We start from the raw sequence: 14,806 nt of genomic DNA, 5'->3' as shown, positions 1-14,806 counted from the left end.
GAGGAGGGCTTGTTACTTCTAAGAGCAAGAAACTAGTTTTATTTGAATACACACTCGGACATGTAAAACTTAATTTTATAAATCTTTTAATTTTAACAAACACAGCAGTTGATATGCCAGGTGCAGTATACCTCAAAAGTCAATCACGCAACATTAGCAGGCAGCCTTCTGCCCATATCCACCTACTGAAGCCGTTTGTTTTTCTACCAGCGACGTTGGACCTGAACTATTGCGGGATACGCGGCATGTTCGCTGTTAAATAGGCTCCCGGGGCAGGGCTGTCTCTTGGGAGATTACCCCGGGCTACGGAAGTTCGCTCGTGTAGGGTGGTCCTGCTAGGAGGCCCTGGACAGCCCCCAAGCACGCACCCACGCAGGGCCATTTTGGTCGAGGCCTCACGGCGCAGACCAGCGGACTGCAGCGCGACTTGAGTAACCGCTGCCGCGCGCCGCTGGGCGCAGGTCCGAAGGCCTGGCAGGCCGGGGCCCCGGTTTTCCCAGCCGCGCCGCCGTTGCCTAGGCGACCGCCGCCGAACGTTCCCGAGGCGGGCCCCGCCCCCCGGCCAATCGGACCCGCGCTCGCCGGAGCCCAGATTCTCTTTGTTCCGCAGCCATTTCAGGCCCCGGACGGGAGGCAGCGCCGCTACGGCTGAGGGCCCGAGCGCCGGAGGCCTCTGGGATGGTGTGGGACCGGGTAGGTGGCGTGAGGGTGCGCGGCCCCAGCCTGGAGGGCGGGAGCGGAGGCCAGCTGTTCCGAAGCTGCCTGACGGGCCGCGGGGAGAGGCGCCCGACCGGCCACCCTCCCGGCCGTTTGGAGCCCGGCGGCGGCGGCGGCGCGGTTCTAAGCCCAACAGCTGCCGGCCGGGGCGTCCTGCGGGACACGGGCAGGGGTCGGGCAGCGCTCCTCAGGTGTCGGAGGTCAGGGCCTGGGGCCCGGTAGGGGCGGCGCGAAGGGGAGAGCCCTCTCGCCGGGGAGCTTTTTGTTACACGCGGCGTTTGAGGGCCCTGGTGTCGCGGTCGCTGCCCCAGGACGGCTGCTTGCCGCCGGTTCTGGGCGCTTTGGGACGCTGCGGGGCGCTGCCCCGGATGGCCCGTCTTTGTCCCCCCGCCCGGCCCTCTCGGCCCTGGGGTGTCCGGGGCCCGCACACCTTCGCCTCCACACTCAGCTGGCTGATCGCTTTCTCTGGGCTGTTCTTGCCGCTTGGGGCCTCTTGGCCTCACGACATATTTACATAATTTTAATGTTTGTACGAGCTTTGCGTGGGTTTGGTTTTTGCACTTCCACCCTTTTGTACTCCCATGCGAACACGCAACAGGGAACAGCTGCTGAGGAGCAGACCGGCTACCACAGTTAAAAAGAAACGGCTTTCTTCCTTTTTTAAAAATGATCGCCTATTTGTCTACTGACTGTAAAAACCAACTGGATGTTGCAAGGATTGCTTACAATTTAAGTCCGTTGTCTTAACAATCACTAATCAATTTGGTTCATCAACAGATGTAGAAATTTAAACTTGGCGGCTGTCCACAAATTGATTTTGACAGTTGTATTAAGAAGCTTAATAACAATCCTGCCTTGAAACAGTGATGACTTCAACGATGAGTTTATAAATAGTACTTTATTTTTCAGCCTAAAGAAAAGATTTAAAAAAAAAAAAAAAAAGTTGTATCGTCTAATAGCTATTTGGAAATGTGAGGTTATAAAATGGCTATCGTGACCCACTCATTTTTAGGATAACAAAAGTTCCTTTTGGATTTTAAGTTTCCCTGTTACATCAGAGCTTTCATGTTAGAATGGCAAAGAAGTTATACTTAATGAAGCAGGGGAGCATTCCGTTTTTAGGGGGAAAGAGTTTTGTTTTCTTTTACCCTGCTCTGCACACCATTCTTAGAGAATGGCTCCACCAAGTTGAAAACTTGTAGCCGCAAAAGGGGAATATTAGTTTGAAGGTGCAGATTTCTTTTTTACTCCCCCACATATGTAGTCATAAATGCATAACAGTTTAGCAATCCGGTTTTTACTTCACCTAATTTAATGTGAACCTAGTGAACTATTGGTGCTCCATTTTCTTTTTCCTAAAAGGGGCCCCCACCTTGATCAGCCTTGATGTAGTTACATTTTTTCCCTAGGTATTCAGGGAATTATTAAATTCCTCCTGCTGAAATATCTATAAAAATCTTTTAAAGTAATCAAGCTTGTTACCATTATATACTATGAGCAGGATAAGATTTTGGTAAAAATATATATGATTCTGGCTGTAAATATTTCCATTATCAACACTTGATATTGTATTCATTGTTTTTATGACTAGTTTTTCTTTTTTATATAATGTTAAAGCCTTCACATGAACTCAGTTTTTCTAAATACTGTAAATGAACTGCATTGAAATGTAAATGTACTATCTTTAGAAGAATTGCTTGCTTTTATCCATGTTGGATTCTGCAAATACTGTTTTTAAGAAAAGAAATTTGGTTAATAAAGGAAGGCAAAACAAGTGACATATGTCATGAAATAGATTTATCAAGTGTAAACTGCAGAGAGGAGCAGAGCAATTAAATGGGAATTGTTTTTATTGCCCAGGGTATAAGTTGTGAATATTTCTTCCTGGGATTGATACTTGAATATATATATTGGTGCCAAAAAGGTCTTGTTCCAAAAAACCAATTTGGTTTACCAGCAAAAGAGTGAGAAAGCTGAAAGAACCAAAGTGATTGATTAACTGATGATTATTTTCAAAAACAATAGAGAATAATGCCATCTTCAAAAATAGGGATCAGGGACAAAAAATTCCCCAAATGTTGGGAGTCTTTCTTAGTTGGTCCCATTCAGCCAGGGCCATGGTAGATATCCAGTGAGAGTTGGGAGGTGAGGGGTGTCTCCTGGGTCACAGGGCAGATGAACTTTATGATGGAAGATGGATGTCTGTAAGGGTGGTAACGAGATTTGTAGTTATATGGATGGGTGTTAGTGTAGGAGAGAGTTCCTAGAAGCCATGTTTAGTTACCTCTGGACCTCCTTACTAGAATTCTTTGAAGTACTGAAAGTAGGTGTAATAACTAAGAATGGTTAAATGAGTCTTAGTGGTTAAATGAGATAATGGGACAGGAAATAGGGATGCAGATTTGTCTTGGAATTTTCTGGAGTATATAGAACCCATAGAGGAATGGTGGCTATGTCTTATTCCAAAATGGCACCTAATGGCAGAGCAATTATTTAATTTCAGAACTGAAGGAAAGCCTAATGCTAAAAGAAAGCTGGTAACTGAAAGACCACACGATTTGAGGAGAACCTTTTTAATGGTTAAAATTTAAAAGCAAAGCAAATCTTCGAATGTTGCAGTTAGGAACAGAAGCTCTAGGGCCAGACTTCAAATCGTGGTACCTTCTGAAATTATGTGTGAATTTGGGCAAATTACTTAATCTCACTGTGTCTCAGATTTTCTCATCTCATAATTCTGTGAGGATTCAATGAGTTAATAAAGTATGCTCTTAGAACTGGGCCTGCTGTGTCTATGGCCATAGCATCCTGAACGCGCCTGATCTCGTTTGATCTCGGAAGCTAAGCAGGGTGGGGCCTGGTTAGTACTTGGATGGGAGAACTGGGCCTGATGTAGTAAACACTCCATAAATAATAACTGCTATTATCATCATCATGATCATTAATATTTTAGAAAACAACTCATAAAATTATAATCACTAATATCTAAACTATGAGATAACTACTGTAAACCCGCTGATACATTTCCTTCCAGTATTTTTTCTCAGTTTATTTGATTTTTACATAGTTGAGACTTTACTATATGAATAACTTTGCATTCTGCTTTTTTCACTTAGCATCATAAGCAGTTTCTCATGCTATTATTTTGTCAGCATCTTTTAAAATGACCACATAATGTGACTTTCTCATAATTAAACATTTTCCTATTAGACAGTTGGCAAGTTTCTGATTTTTTTTTTTTTTTTTTGTAGTTCTAAGAAACACTACACTGAGCATCCTTTGTACATGAAAAAACTTCTGTGTTTTAGATTATTTCATTAAGATAGATTCTCCAAAGTGAAAATACTGGGTTGGAGTATATGAACATCAAAAGCTTATGGTCCATATTCCCATATTGCTTTTAATTAAGGGAATTTAATAATGGGCTTAAAATAAATTGAGGAGCACAGCATTTATTGCCCTTGTTATTGCTTGAGATGGGAAAGAAGAGGGAGTGAATTAACATTTTTTCCATGTAATATACAAGGCATTATTTGTAGGCATTTATCATACATTGTTACTTTTACATTCATTTTGCTCCTTATAGCCCTGTATTATGCATGGGAGTTACCTATAGATAGGCAAGTACTTTGTCCATGGACTCATAGAGTGTTCAAGGTGAATCTGAATCTAGATCTGCCTGATAGCAAAGCTTATGTCCTTTATTTGTAAAATTTCATGTAATATACATATTAGGAATCTTATAATGAATACGTATACATCGAATGAATACATATACATCGAATGAATACAGAACCTTGTAATGAATCTTATAATTTAGTATAGTGGAGCTACTAACTGTAGATCATAGACCACATTATGAAGATAGTAAAACTTGACCTGAAAGTAATGAATGTGTAAATTACAAAGTTAAACCAGACAGGACTTAAGTATCTGCATATATTTTACAAAAAGAAAAAATATCCTTACCTGAATGAGATGTAATTGGTAATGAATATATAAAGCTGGTTTCTAAAATGATTTGTGGTGAAACACTCTTAGTAACGACCTCAACACAAATAGGGTAGGAAAAAAACAAATCTATCAAATTTGGGGTGTCTATATAAGAAGTGACAATGGCCTATTAAGTAACCAAATTGAAAAATACATTTAGTAAAACCCCTGCCAAAGTTAACTAAGGTCTTAATAGAGAAATAAAAAAAAAAAATCAGAGATATTCCAGTTAAGGAGAAGACTACCCACAAGCTGTTGGAAATTAATTAGATACTGAAAACTAAAGGAAAAAAAATTTAATTGGATTTTACAGTTGACTTTGAAGCACTTGAAGCCATTAGTAAAATAATATTCGACAGAGCCCCTTAATCCTCAGGTGCAGAAGTGGCTGCCATAGATAAAAAGGGACATCTCAGAAAGACCAAGATTTCATTGCTTTTGCCTTTACTAAGGAAGGAATCAAAGCAGAGAAATACTTTATGAAATCGTGACTATTCTAAATAGATGCAAATGAATGATTAGGAATAGGTAGGTGGTATCCAACAAAACTATAAAGAAATAGTCATAAAATTAATAATATGCTGCCATTAAAAATAATGTTTTTGAAAAATACTTAATGAAGTAAAAATAAAAATAGGAGCATAGGAAAGCAGGAAAATTATGGCAAATTTTGATGGATTTATTTTGTGTGCCATTTATTCATTTGCTAAACATTTATTAGTGCTGGGATTGTCCCTTTTCATTAAGAGATTGACATACTACTGAGGAGAGAGAAGTAAATGAAAAAGTACAACAAAGTGTAGTTACAGCTTTTATGATATAAATCTGTGGAGGCATCCAGCGAGGTTAGTAGTAGCTTCCAAGCAGAGAGTGGGAGAAATGGCTCTGGCATTTCAGGGGAATAGGAGCAGCACTTCAGAGAGTATGTCAGCAAAGATAAGGACCTCCTGTGTTCTTGAATCTCCCAGTAGTTCAGGGGCCCTAAACGGTACAGAGCAGGAGTCCACAAACTTTTTGTGTAGAGGACTAAATACTAAATGTTTTCTGCTTTGTGAGTCATACCATCTCAAATGTGGTACAAAAACAGTCAGGGACAGTATGGAAACTAAAGGGTTTGACCAATTTGACTGGTGGGTCTTAATTATCTCTAGTTTGTAGTAGAGGGATTTGAGGAAGAGATAACCTACTGGGCCTAGCATGAGCCATTGGAAGATTTGAAACAAGAAATTTACAACATTGATTTGCGTTAAGAGTGGAATAAAATAGAAAAACGGTTTCTTTCTAAGCACTATAAACCATTAGGAAAAGACAACTCAATTTCTTAAATGGCCAAATTCACAGAAGAGGAGATACAGCCAGCCCACATGAGATACTGCTCTGCCCCACCAGTAGGGAAGTGCAAAGTAAAACGGGGAAATTTTTTTTCCCATCATACTGGCAAAAGTGAAAAAGTTTTGCCAGGATGTATTGGCAAGGTTGTACCGAAACTTATACATTAAATAAATCAGTAAGCCATTTTAATTTTAGAGCAAAAACATTTTGACTCAGCAATTTCCATTTCTTAGAGAAGCATGTGGGTGTATCAGGAGTCATATGTGTTCAAGGATCTGTCAGTAGCCACCGAACCTCCAGATTTCCAGGTCGCCTTTCATCGCCTACACTCCAGTTCATAAAATGATCTGTATTTGTCTTTTAAAAACAAACAAACAAACAAAAAACAGGGGCGCCCGGGTGGCTCAGTCTGTTAAGTGTCTGACTCTTGATTTCGACTCAGGTCATGATCTCAGGTTCCTGGGATCGAGCCCCATTTCCGGCTCTGCTCTCAGCAGTGAGTCTGCCTGCTTCTTCCCCCACCCCTTCTCGTTCTCTCAAGTAAATAAATCTTACCACAAACAACCAAAACCCTTCTAACTCTTCATACCCTTCTACTGTGCCCACTGCAAAGTCCGACCTCAACCTATTCTTTTTTCTTTTTTTTAAAGATTTTATTTATGTATTTGACAGAGAGACACAGCGAGAGAGGGAACACAAGCAGGGGGAGTGGGAGAGGGAGAAGCAGGCTTCCCGCCGAGCAGGGAGCCCGATGTGGGGCTCGATCCCAGGACCCTGAGATCATGACCTGAGCCGAAGGCAGACGCTTAATGACTGAGCCACCCAAGCGCCCCGACCTCAACCTATTCTTAAACACTCCCTTCACTTTCTTGCTCTTATGGAAACCTGACTTTTGCACTGTGTAGCTGTGGCTATTGTTTGTGGTTTTGTTTTTTTTCCCTGTAGCTCTCCTTATCACTCTTCCTAGAGGTGGGAAAGGTGTCTGCTATGCCTCTCCTGGCAGCTTTTGGACTATTCTCCCTCCCGTCTCCCTAAAGATCCTCAGATTATGTAATCCACTTACGATTGTTACCAACTATTGATAACATTCCAGGTCATTCCTCTTCGTTCTTCAGTTATTTTAGCTCCAGCCTCATTGCCTCTCTTCAGTACTACCTTGGTCTTTATAAAGAAATTGAAAAGAATATACATAATTAATCTTTCCAGTACCCTGGCCTCTCATTCCTAGACCTTTCCTCCAGTGTATGTCCACCCTGTCTCAGTCTTTCACTCCCACAGTGACACCCCCTTGCCTTGTCAGTAACTGCAGTCCTTCTGTAGTTACAATTTTAGGTGTTCTACGGTGACCCCACTTTCTATTTTGTAGTTCACTCCTAGTTAGTATCTCAGCCCCAACCATCTTTTGACCCCAATGGAATCTCCAATGCATTGATCCTATTATTGTTTCCCTGCCACTCATCTTCTTGATATTTTCAGTCCCTTTCTTAACTCAGCTGAAATTTCATGGTTAATCATTTTAATCACTCCTTTGAATCCACTTCCTTGCCCTTTGCTTGTTTGGTAGAAACATAGCCCTAGTTAAAACCAGTTCTCTGCTTTGTACCTGCTTTTGTGTAACTTAGTATAGCTGGAAGAAAACACACAACCTGACCACATTCCTCAAGGGGCCTTTAATGCTGCCTATTGTTTTACTATAGTTTCTTAATCTGTTCACTCTCCCATTCCTGCATGGCTATTTCATATCTTCTCTTCTTCAGTCCTCTAGTATCTCTTTTCCCATCCTCACTTTTAGCTCATGACCTTGCTTCCTACGTTGCTAAGAAAATAGAAGCAATCAGAGAACTTCCACACACTCCCAGCATCCTGTGGATCTCCCAGCATCTGCGTCAATACGTGCTATCTTCCTGCTCGTTACTTAGGTTAACTGTTCATGTTTTGTGTCTGCTTTTGTACTAGATCCCATCCTCTCTCATGTGCTCAAGGACACTGATTCAGCTTCTCTTCTTCCACATCATCTTTTTCCTTTATTGAATTACTTCTATCAGCAAACAGACATGCTGTTATTTCTCCCATTATTTAAAAAGCAAAAAGCCAAAAAAAAACTTGATTCACTTTTCACCACCTGTTTCCCCATTTTTCAGATTTCCTTTCACAGGATTATTCCTCAAAAGACTTGACTACACTTGGTATGCCAAGTCTTTCCCTCCCATGTCCTCTCCTAAACCCACTGCGACCAGGCTTTTGTCTGTAGCATTCCTGCTGAAGCAGCTCCTGTTCTCCAGTGACTTCCATGTTATCAAATGCCATATGCCATTGATTCTGTTCATCTTACTTGGCCAGTCAGCAGCATTTCACAGAGCTGTTTGTTCCCTTATCCTCGAAAGACTTTCTTCTTTGCTTTCCAGTATACCACACACCCCTGCTTATCTTCTGCCTCTGTCCTGGCCTCTTGTAATTCTCCTTTCCTTTTCTCACAGACTTCTTATGTTGGAGAACCCCAGGGCTCAGTCCTTGCTTTTTGTTTTCTGTTCTTGGTTTTTCCTATCAGTCCTCACTTCATTGGTAATTTTATTCAGTCTCATGGCTTTAAATACCATCTAAACTCAATATAGTGGTGAAAACTAGTCTTTTACAAATTAAGACAGACCCTGTCACTTCCTTATTCAGAGCACTGCATTGGCTCTCCTTTTGATTCAGAGAAAATCTAGTCCTTACAGTGGCCCGCAAAGGCTCTATATAATCTGCCCAACCCACTCTCCTTTCTCCTTACCTCCTTGGCCTTATTTCCTGTTACTACTTCCCTCCTTGCTCACTGGCCGCCTTGCTATATCAAAAACAAATCAGTCATGTTCCTACTTTAGGACCTTTGCTTCAGTTAGTTCAGCTGTCTGGAATCTCCTTTCCCCAAATATCTGCTTGGCTCACTGGCCTTACCTTCTGGTCTTTGCTCAGATCTTACCTCCTCTAAACACCCTTTTTAATATTGCATCCTACCCTCTCCCATCCCCCTTATCCTGGATTCTTTATTTTTTGCATAGCACATAGCAGCTCCTACAATGCTGTATCAGGGGTCAGCAAGCTAGAGCACCACTGCCCTCTGGCCTGTTTTTGTACAGCCTGTGAGCTAAGAGCAGTTTTTATATTCTAAAGGGTTGTAAAACAAAAATAGAGAATACACAACAGACATGTGGTCTGCAAAACCTAGAATATTTACTATCTGGCCCTTTGCAGAGGGAGTTTGCCTTGTATATTCTGTTTATTGTCTTTCTCCTCCCACACAAATGTAAGCTCCAAGAGGGCAGAGATCTTTGTTTTATTTATTGCTCTATCTGCAGCAACCAGAACAGTGCCTATAATATAGTAGGAATTCAATAAATATTTGTTAAATGAGTGAATTGCTTATAATGGTATAAAATTATAAATAGGTTAAGTATTCAATAACTCATGCTGCAATTAGTAATGAAGTAGAGCTATATATAATGAATAAGAAAGCTAAGGCATATTTTGAAAGAGTTTTTTTTAAATTATTTAAGTAATTTAATTACTATAGGTACAATTTTGGTACAGTTGTAGGTACAATTTTGTAGGCTGTGCTAAGGATATGAGGTTTTATTTTAAGTGTGATGAGAAACTATTGGAAAGTTTTGATGGTCGGAAGACTTGATTTAATTGCAGCTTTAACATTTTTGCTGCTTCATCTCAGAGAATGGGCTGTAAGGGGACAAAACAGAAAGGCAAGGAAACCCATTTTAGTAGACCATTCTCTTGTAGAACATGCTAGTATATCCTACATACCTGGACTAGGGTAGCCTGGAAGAGGTGAGAATTGGTCAGATTCAGAGTATATTTTAGGGTATAATTTGATAGCACTGGCTGATGATTTGGATGTGGAACATGAAGGAAATCAAGGGTGACCCCTTAGTATTTTAGCCTGAACAACTGGATGAACACTTAGTGGCATAGGCAACTGGAGGAGAAGTAGATATGAATGGGATGAGGAAAAGTATCAAGAGTTGTGGTTTAGCCAGCAAAGTTTAAGATGCCCATTTCACAAACAAATTGAGTATGTCTTATAAAATGTTGACGCTTAAGTGTGGAATTCAGAGTGCTATTCAATGGCACAGACTAGATGAGATTATAGACAGAGAAAAGAAAGGGAGTTAGGATATTTAGGGATAGGGGAGCCAGCAAAGGAGACTAACAAAGAGCAGCCAGTGAAATAAAAAGAAAAGCAGGGAGATGTGAGGCTAGGAAGGAAAAGAGCGGTTGCCTGTGTTCAGCACTGTGGAGGAATGGTGATAAGGCCAGGAAGAAATCATTGGGTTTGGCAACAAGGAAATCTCAGTCTCATTGGAGTGGAGTAAAGATGGGAGATGGTGACTGTATAGAACTTTCAAGATGTTTCTGTGAATGGCAGGAAGTGGAGAAACTGAGTGATAGTAGAGGGGGAATGGAGTCAAAGCTGTTTTTTTTAAGATACTATTTTAAAATAATTTTAAACTTAGAGGAAAATTGTGGGAATAATTCATACAATTCCCAAATACACCTTACCTGGATTCACCAGTTGTTTACATTTTGCCACATTCTTTCCTCCCACTCCCCCCCACACACAATTATTTTTTTTTATGTTTTTTTTTAAAGATTTTATTTATTTATTTGAGAGAGAGAATGAGAGACAGAGAGCACGAGAGGGAAGAGAGTCAGAGGGAGAAGCAGACCCCCCGCTGAGCCGGGAGCCCGATGCGGGACTCGATCCCGGGACTCCAGGATCATGACCTGAGCCGAAGGCAGTCACTTAACCAACTGAGCCACCCAGGCGCCCCACAATTATTTTTTTGATCATTTGAGAGTAGGTTTCATACATCTTGCCTCTTTATCCCTTAAATACTTTAACGTGTGTATCTTAAGAGTCAGGATATTCTCTTCTGAAACCACATATAGTTACCAAATTCAGGATATTTAAGTTTTTTACATTCTGTATTAAAGTTTTGTCACTTGTCCCAATAACATTTTTTTTAAATTAAGATTTATTTATTTATTTATTTTAGAGTGAGAGAGCATGCACAAGCAGGAGGAGAGGCAGGGGGAGAGGGAGAAAGAGAATCTCCAGCAAACTCCCTGCCTGATGAGTGTGGAACCCAATGTGGGGCTCAGTCTCACGACCCTGAGATCAGGACCTGAGCCAAAATCAAGAGTCGGATGCTTAACCAGCTGAGCCTCCCAGCTGCCCCCCAGTAACATTCTTCATAACATTTTTTCCTCCAGTACAGGATCCAGCCAGGGTTTTATATTACATTTAATTGTCTTTTTTACATAGAGGTTTTTAGGTGTATGAAACTTGACTGTTTTATCCTCATAACGACCCCATGGTTAATTATTCTTTCTCTGACTAATAAGTGGCAGGACAGGAACTCAAAATCAGGCAGAGAAACTCCAGGATTTGCACTCTTTTTTTTTTTTTTTTAAGATTTTATTTATTTGTCAGAGAGAGAGAGAACGCACAAGCAGGGGGAGCGGCAGGCAGAGGGAGAAGCAGGCCCCCTACTTAGCAAGGAGCTCGATGTGGGACTTGATCCCAGGACCCCAGGAACACCACCTGAGCTGAAGGCAGGAGCTTAACTGACTGAGCCTCCCAGGTGTCCCTAGGGTTTGCATTCTTAAGCTCTGTACTACAGTGCCTCTCAAGTAATGCACAGAAAAATCTGAAATTCCCTGTTTGAAATGGACAGATAAGTCAAACATATAGATCAGAAGCAATGATCCTTATATCGAAAGGATGATTTTAACTTTTTAGATCTGGATTATAACTCCTCGTAGTGGTAGATCAGAGTTTAATATGTCACCCTGATGAGCTTTAGGACAAAAAGAAAAGCAAGAAAAGTGAAGATATTTAAACTTTGTATGTAAAACTTACCAGACTTTGGCATAAATTATATGTTTTCAGGGTTATTGGTGCTGATTGTTTAGAAAGGCAAAATAAAATACTTGGTTAATTCTTTTGTGATAAAGTTCAGTTGGCAGTATATGGGCATGATCTAAAGAGCCCTGATCTGTGTTTCAAAAAGAGTTTATTTAAGCTCATAAAAATGCTGCTTATCACACCTTTATTAGAAAATATTATGAGACGTTTAGGAAAAGAGCATTGAACAGTGGATCATTGAAACCACAGGTGCTCCAGAACAGGAATTAGAATGCTCCATTAGATTTTTTTAAAAGATTTTATTTATTTATTTATTTGAGAGAGAGAGAGCATACATGAGCAGGGGGGAGGAGCAGAGGAGGAGGGAGAAGGAGGGGGAAAGATGCTCAAGCAGATTCCACGCTGAGTGCAGAGCCCAACCCAACCATTGCAGGGCTCTGTCTCCCGACCCTGAATCACAACCTGAGCCGAAACCAAGAGTCCGAAGCCCAACTGACTGAGCCACCCAGGCATTGGACTTTTAGTTGAATAATGCTTTACAGAGTCTCTGTTACACTTTTAAAGGGATAATGGGTAAAGACTTCTGTTGGATAGAAACCCAAGTTATGATATAAAACATTTTTGGACATTTTCAACTGAAGATTGTTCTTGCTATTGAATGTGACTTCTGTAAGAAGTGACCTAAGACTGATACAAGAGCCCAAGTATTTGCAGAAAGAATCAAATGCCATGTAACATAGTAGTCCCATAACTACATTTGAACGGTTGAGTTGAATACAAGTTTCGCTGAAGGCTTGGAGAATTTCAGTAGCAAGTATAAAGAAGAAAGTCTGGCTTTTAGGTGTGGAGTATGACCAGACTGTTTATAATCAACAAAATGTTTCACTTCTAGAGAAAGCTGGGAGGACCATGGTCTTTAGTTGCTTTATAGCTGGGGAAATGAACCAAATGAGAGTAAGTGATTTTTGCAGGATTGCCAGCCAGCTATTCTTCCTGTTGAGAAGAACTGAGACAGTCACCCCAGATCTCTGACACACCTTTTTTCCTGATATTATTTTGGCTGTTCATGGCACAGAAGACTTAAAGACCCATGGTCCGAAAGCAGTTGGTCCTAAAGCTCCATGAGTTACCCTGGGTTTGTTAGCTCCAGAAAGGCTGTGGCTGTGATTCAAAGGTCTGTGTCGCCCATCCTTCTCCTGGCCTCACACTTTATCCTTCCGTAAATCAAGGATGAAACACTGGAAAAACTGTAAAGGTAGGAGGTTTTCTTGGAGTCTTGTTTTAGTGCAAATAGTAAGCTCAGATTCATGAGTGTCGTATAGTAGTTTAAGATTTAATGTAGGGATTTGATGGGGAATTTTAAAAGCCGGTAGAGAAATAAAAGGTTGAAGCATGAAAAGGAAAAGGCTCTAATAAAAATCCCAGCTTTACTTTCCCCTTATTTCCTAGAGGGCTAGAGGCTTTTGTTTTGTTGTTGGTACTTACTGATCGGGTACACAGCAGGCAATTTTTATTTGTAAAACAGAATTGATACATTCATACTTCCATGAGATTCTGGTAGAGTTTCAGTTGCTCAGCAGTCAGGACAAAATTGTGATTTCAGGTAAAATTATCATTTTCTGAATCTTGGCAATACAAACTCCTGGACATCTCAGATGTTTTGAGTCAGGTTCCTCAAATACCTCACAACACAGTGAATTGTTGAACTTAATAACATAAAGAAATCTTAGGAATTTGTGTTTGTAGTTTCCAGCTATAAAACCCTCTATATATCAGTGCTTAATGAATGTTTGCTTATTGATTTAATTTCTGCAGTTCCTTCCTTCTAGAATATGCATAGTACTGTAAGAAAGCATAAGGAAGAGTTGACTGGAGATTATGTATTTTATGAACTGTAAATAATGTGGATTAGTTGCTGTATGAAATTTTATTTTATTTTTTTAAAGATTTTATTTATTATTTATTTATTATTATTTATTATGACAGAGAGAGACACAGCGAGAGAGGGAACACAAGGAGGGAGAGTGGGGAGAGGGAGAAGAAGGCCTCCTGCTGAGTGGGGAGTCTGACTCAGGCTCCATCCCAGGATCCTGGGATCATGACCCAAGCAGAAGGCAGACGCTCAAGCAGACACTCAATGACTGAGCCACCCAGGCGCCCCTATGAAATTTTTTTTAATGGAAATATTTCATGTGATTTAAAGATTTATTTTCTTTGCACCCAACCCTACTCCAAGGAAATCATGTAGGAAAAGTGTCTTTTTTAATAATAAATGAATTAATTTTTTTTCCTAAGAATCAGTTTAGTATAATGGAAATAATGTGTGCTTTTGAAGCATTTCATTAGACTCCTTTGTCTACCAATTACAAGTGTATGCTCATGGATGATATCTATCTCATAGACTACATAGGTACACAGAACTTTACCATTGGTTTCAAGTGAAGATGATTTATAAACATGTATTTGTTTTCCATCCCTTCTTAGTTATCACATTAACTTCCTTAGGCAGAAAAATATATTAAGAAGAATCCATTGATGATTCTAACAATTTTTAAATCTTAAACAGTTTTATTTACTGTTTTCTGAAGGTTTTAATTTTAAATGATTTATGAATTATTTTCTTAAAGAGTAAAATAGTATATGACACAAATGATTGAATAGTAAAATGAAAAGAACCAGAACTCTAACCTTTATCAGTTTAGTATATGCTACATGACAAATTATTTGTAGTATGTGCTCATTTATTTCTGCAATTGAAATTTTCTTATCATACATTGGTAAATTTTGCTTGTAATATTCATACTTGTGATTACTGAGAGAATCTTTAGAATTTATTCCCACAAAAGT

At 40.1% G+C, this 14,806-nt stretch overlaps 1 protein-coding gene across 2 annotated transcripts in view; it reads left to right on the top strand.

Moving 5' to 3' along the window:
• Positions 1-555: 555 nt before the first annotated feature.
• Positions 556-14,806, top strand: part of TNPO1 (transportin 1) — a 94,647-nt gene continuing 80,396 nt past the window's right edge. Inside the window, exon 1 of one of the 2 annotated variants that reach the window (XR_013445749.1) lies at positions 556-693. Coding sequence is in view for 1 of the 2 variants with exons in the window: in XM_036085723.2 (XP_035941616.2) it covers positions 679-693 (15 nt within the window). In the remaining variant the exon portion in view is untranslated. The remainder of the gene's footprint in view (positions 694-14,806) is intronic. The other variant, XM_036085723.2, reaches the window with a different exon arrangement.

This window comes from Halichoerus grypus, chromosome 2, assembly GCF_964656455.1.
Source record: "Halichoerus grypus chromosome 2, mHalGry1.hap1.1, whole genome shotgun sequence".
In the NCBI taxonomy this organism is placed as follows: domain Eukaryota; kingdom Metazoa; phylum Chordata; class Mammalia; order Carnivora; family Phocidae; genus Halichoerus; species Halichoerus grypus.
This window is presented reverse-complemented; position numbering and strand designations above follow the sequence as displayed.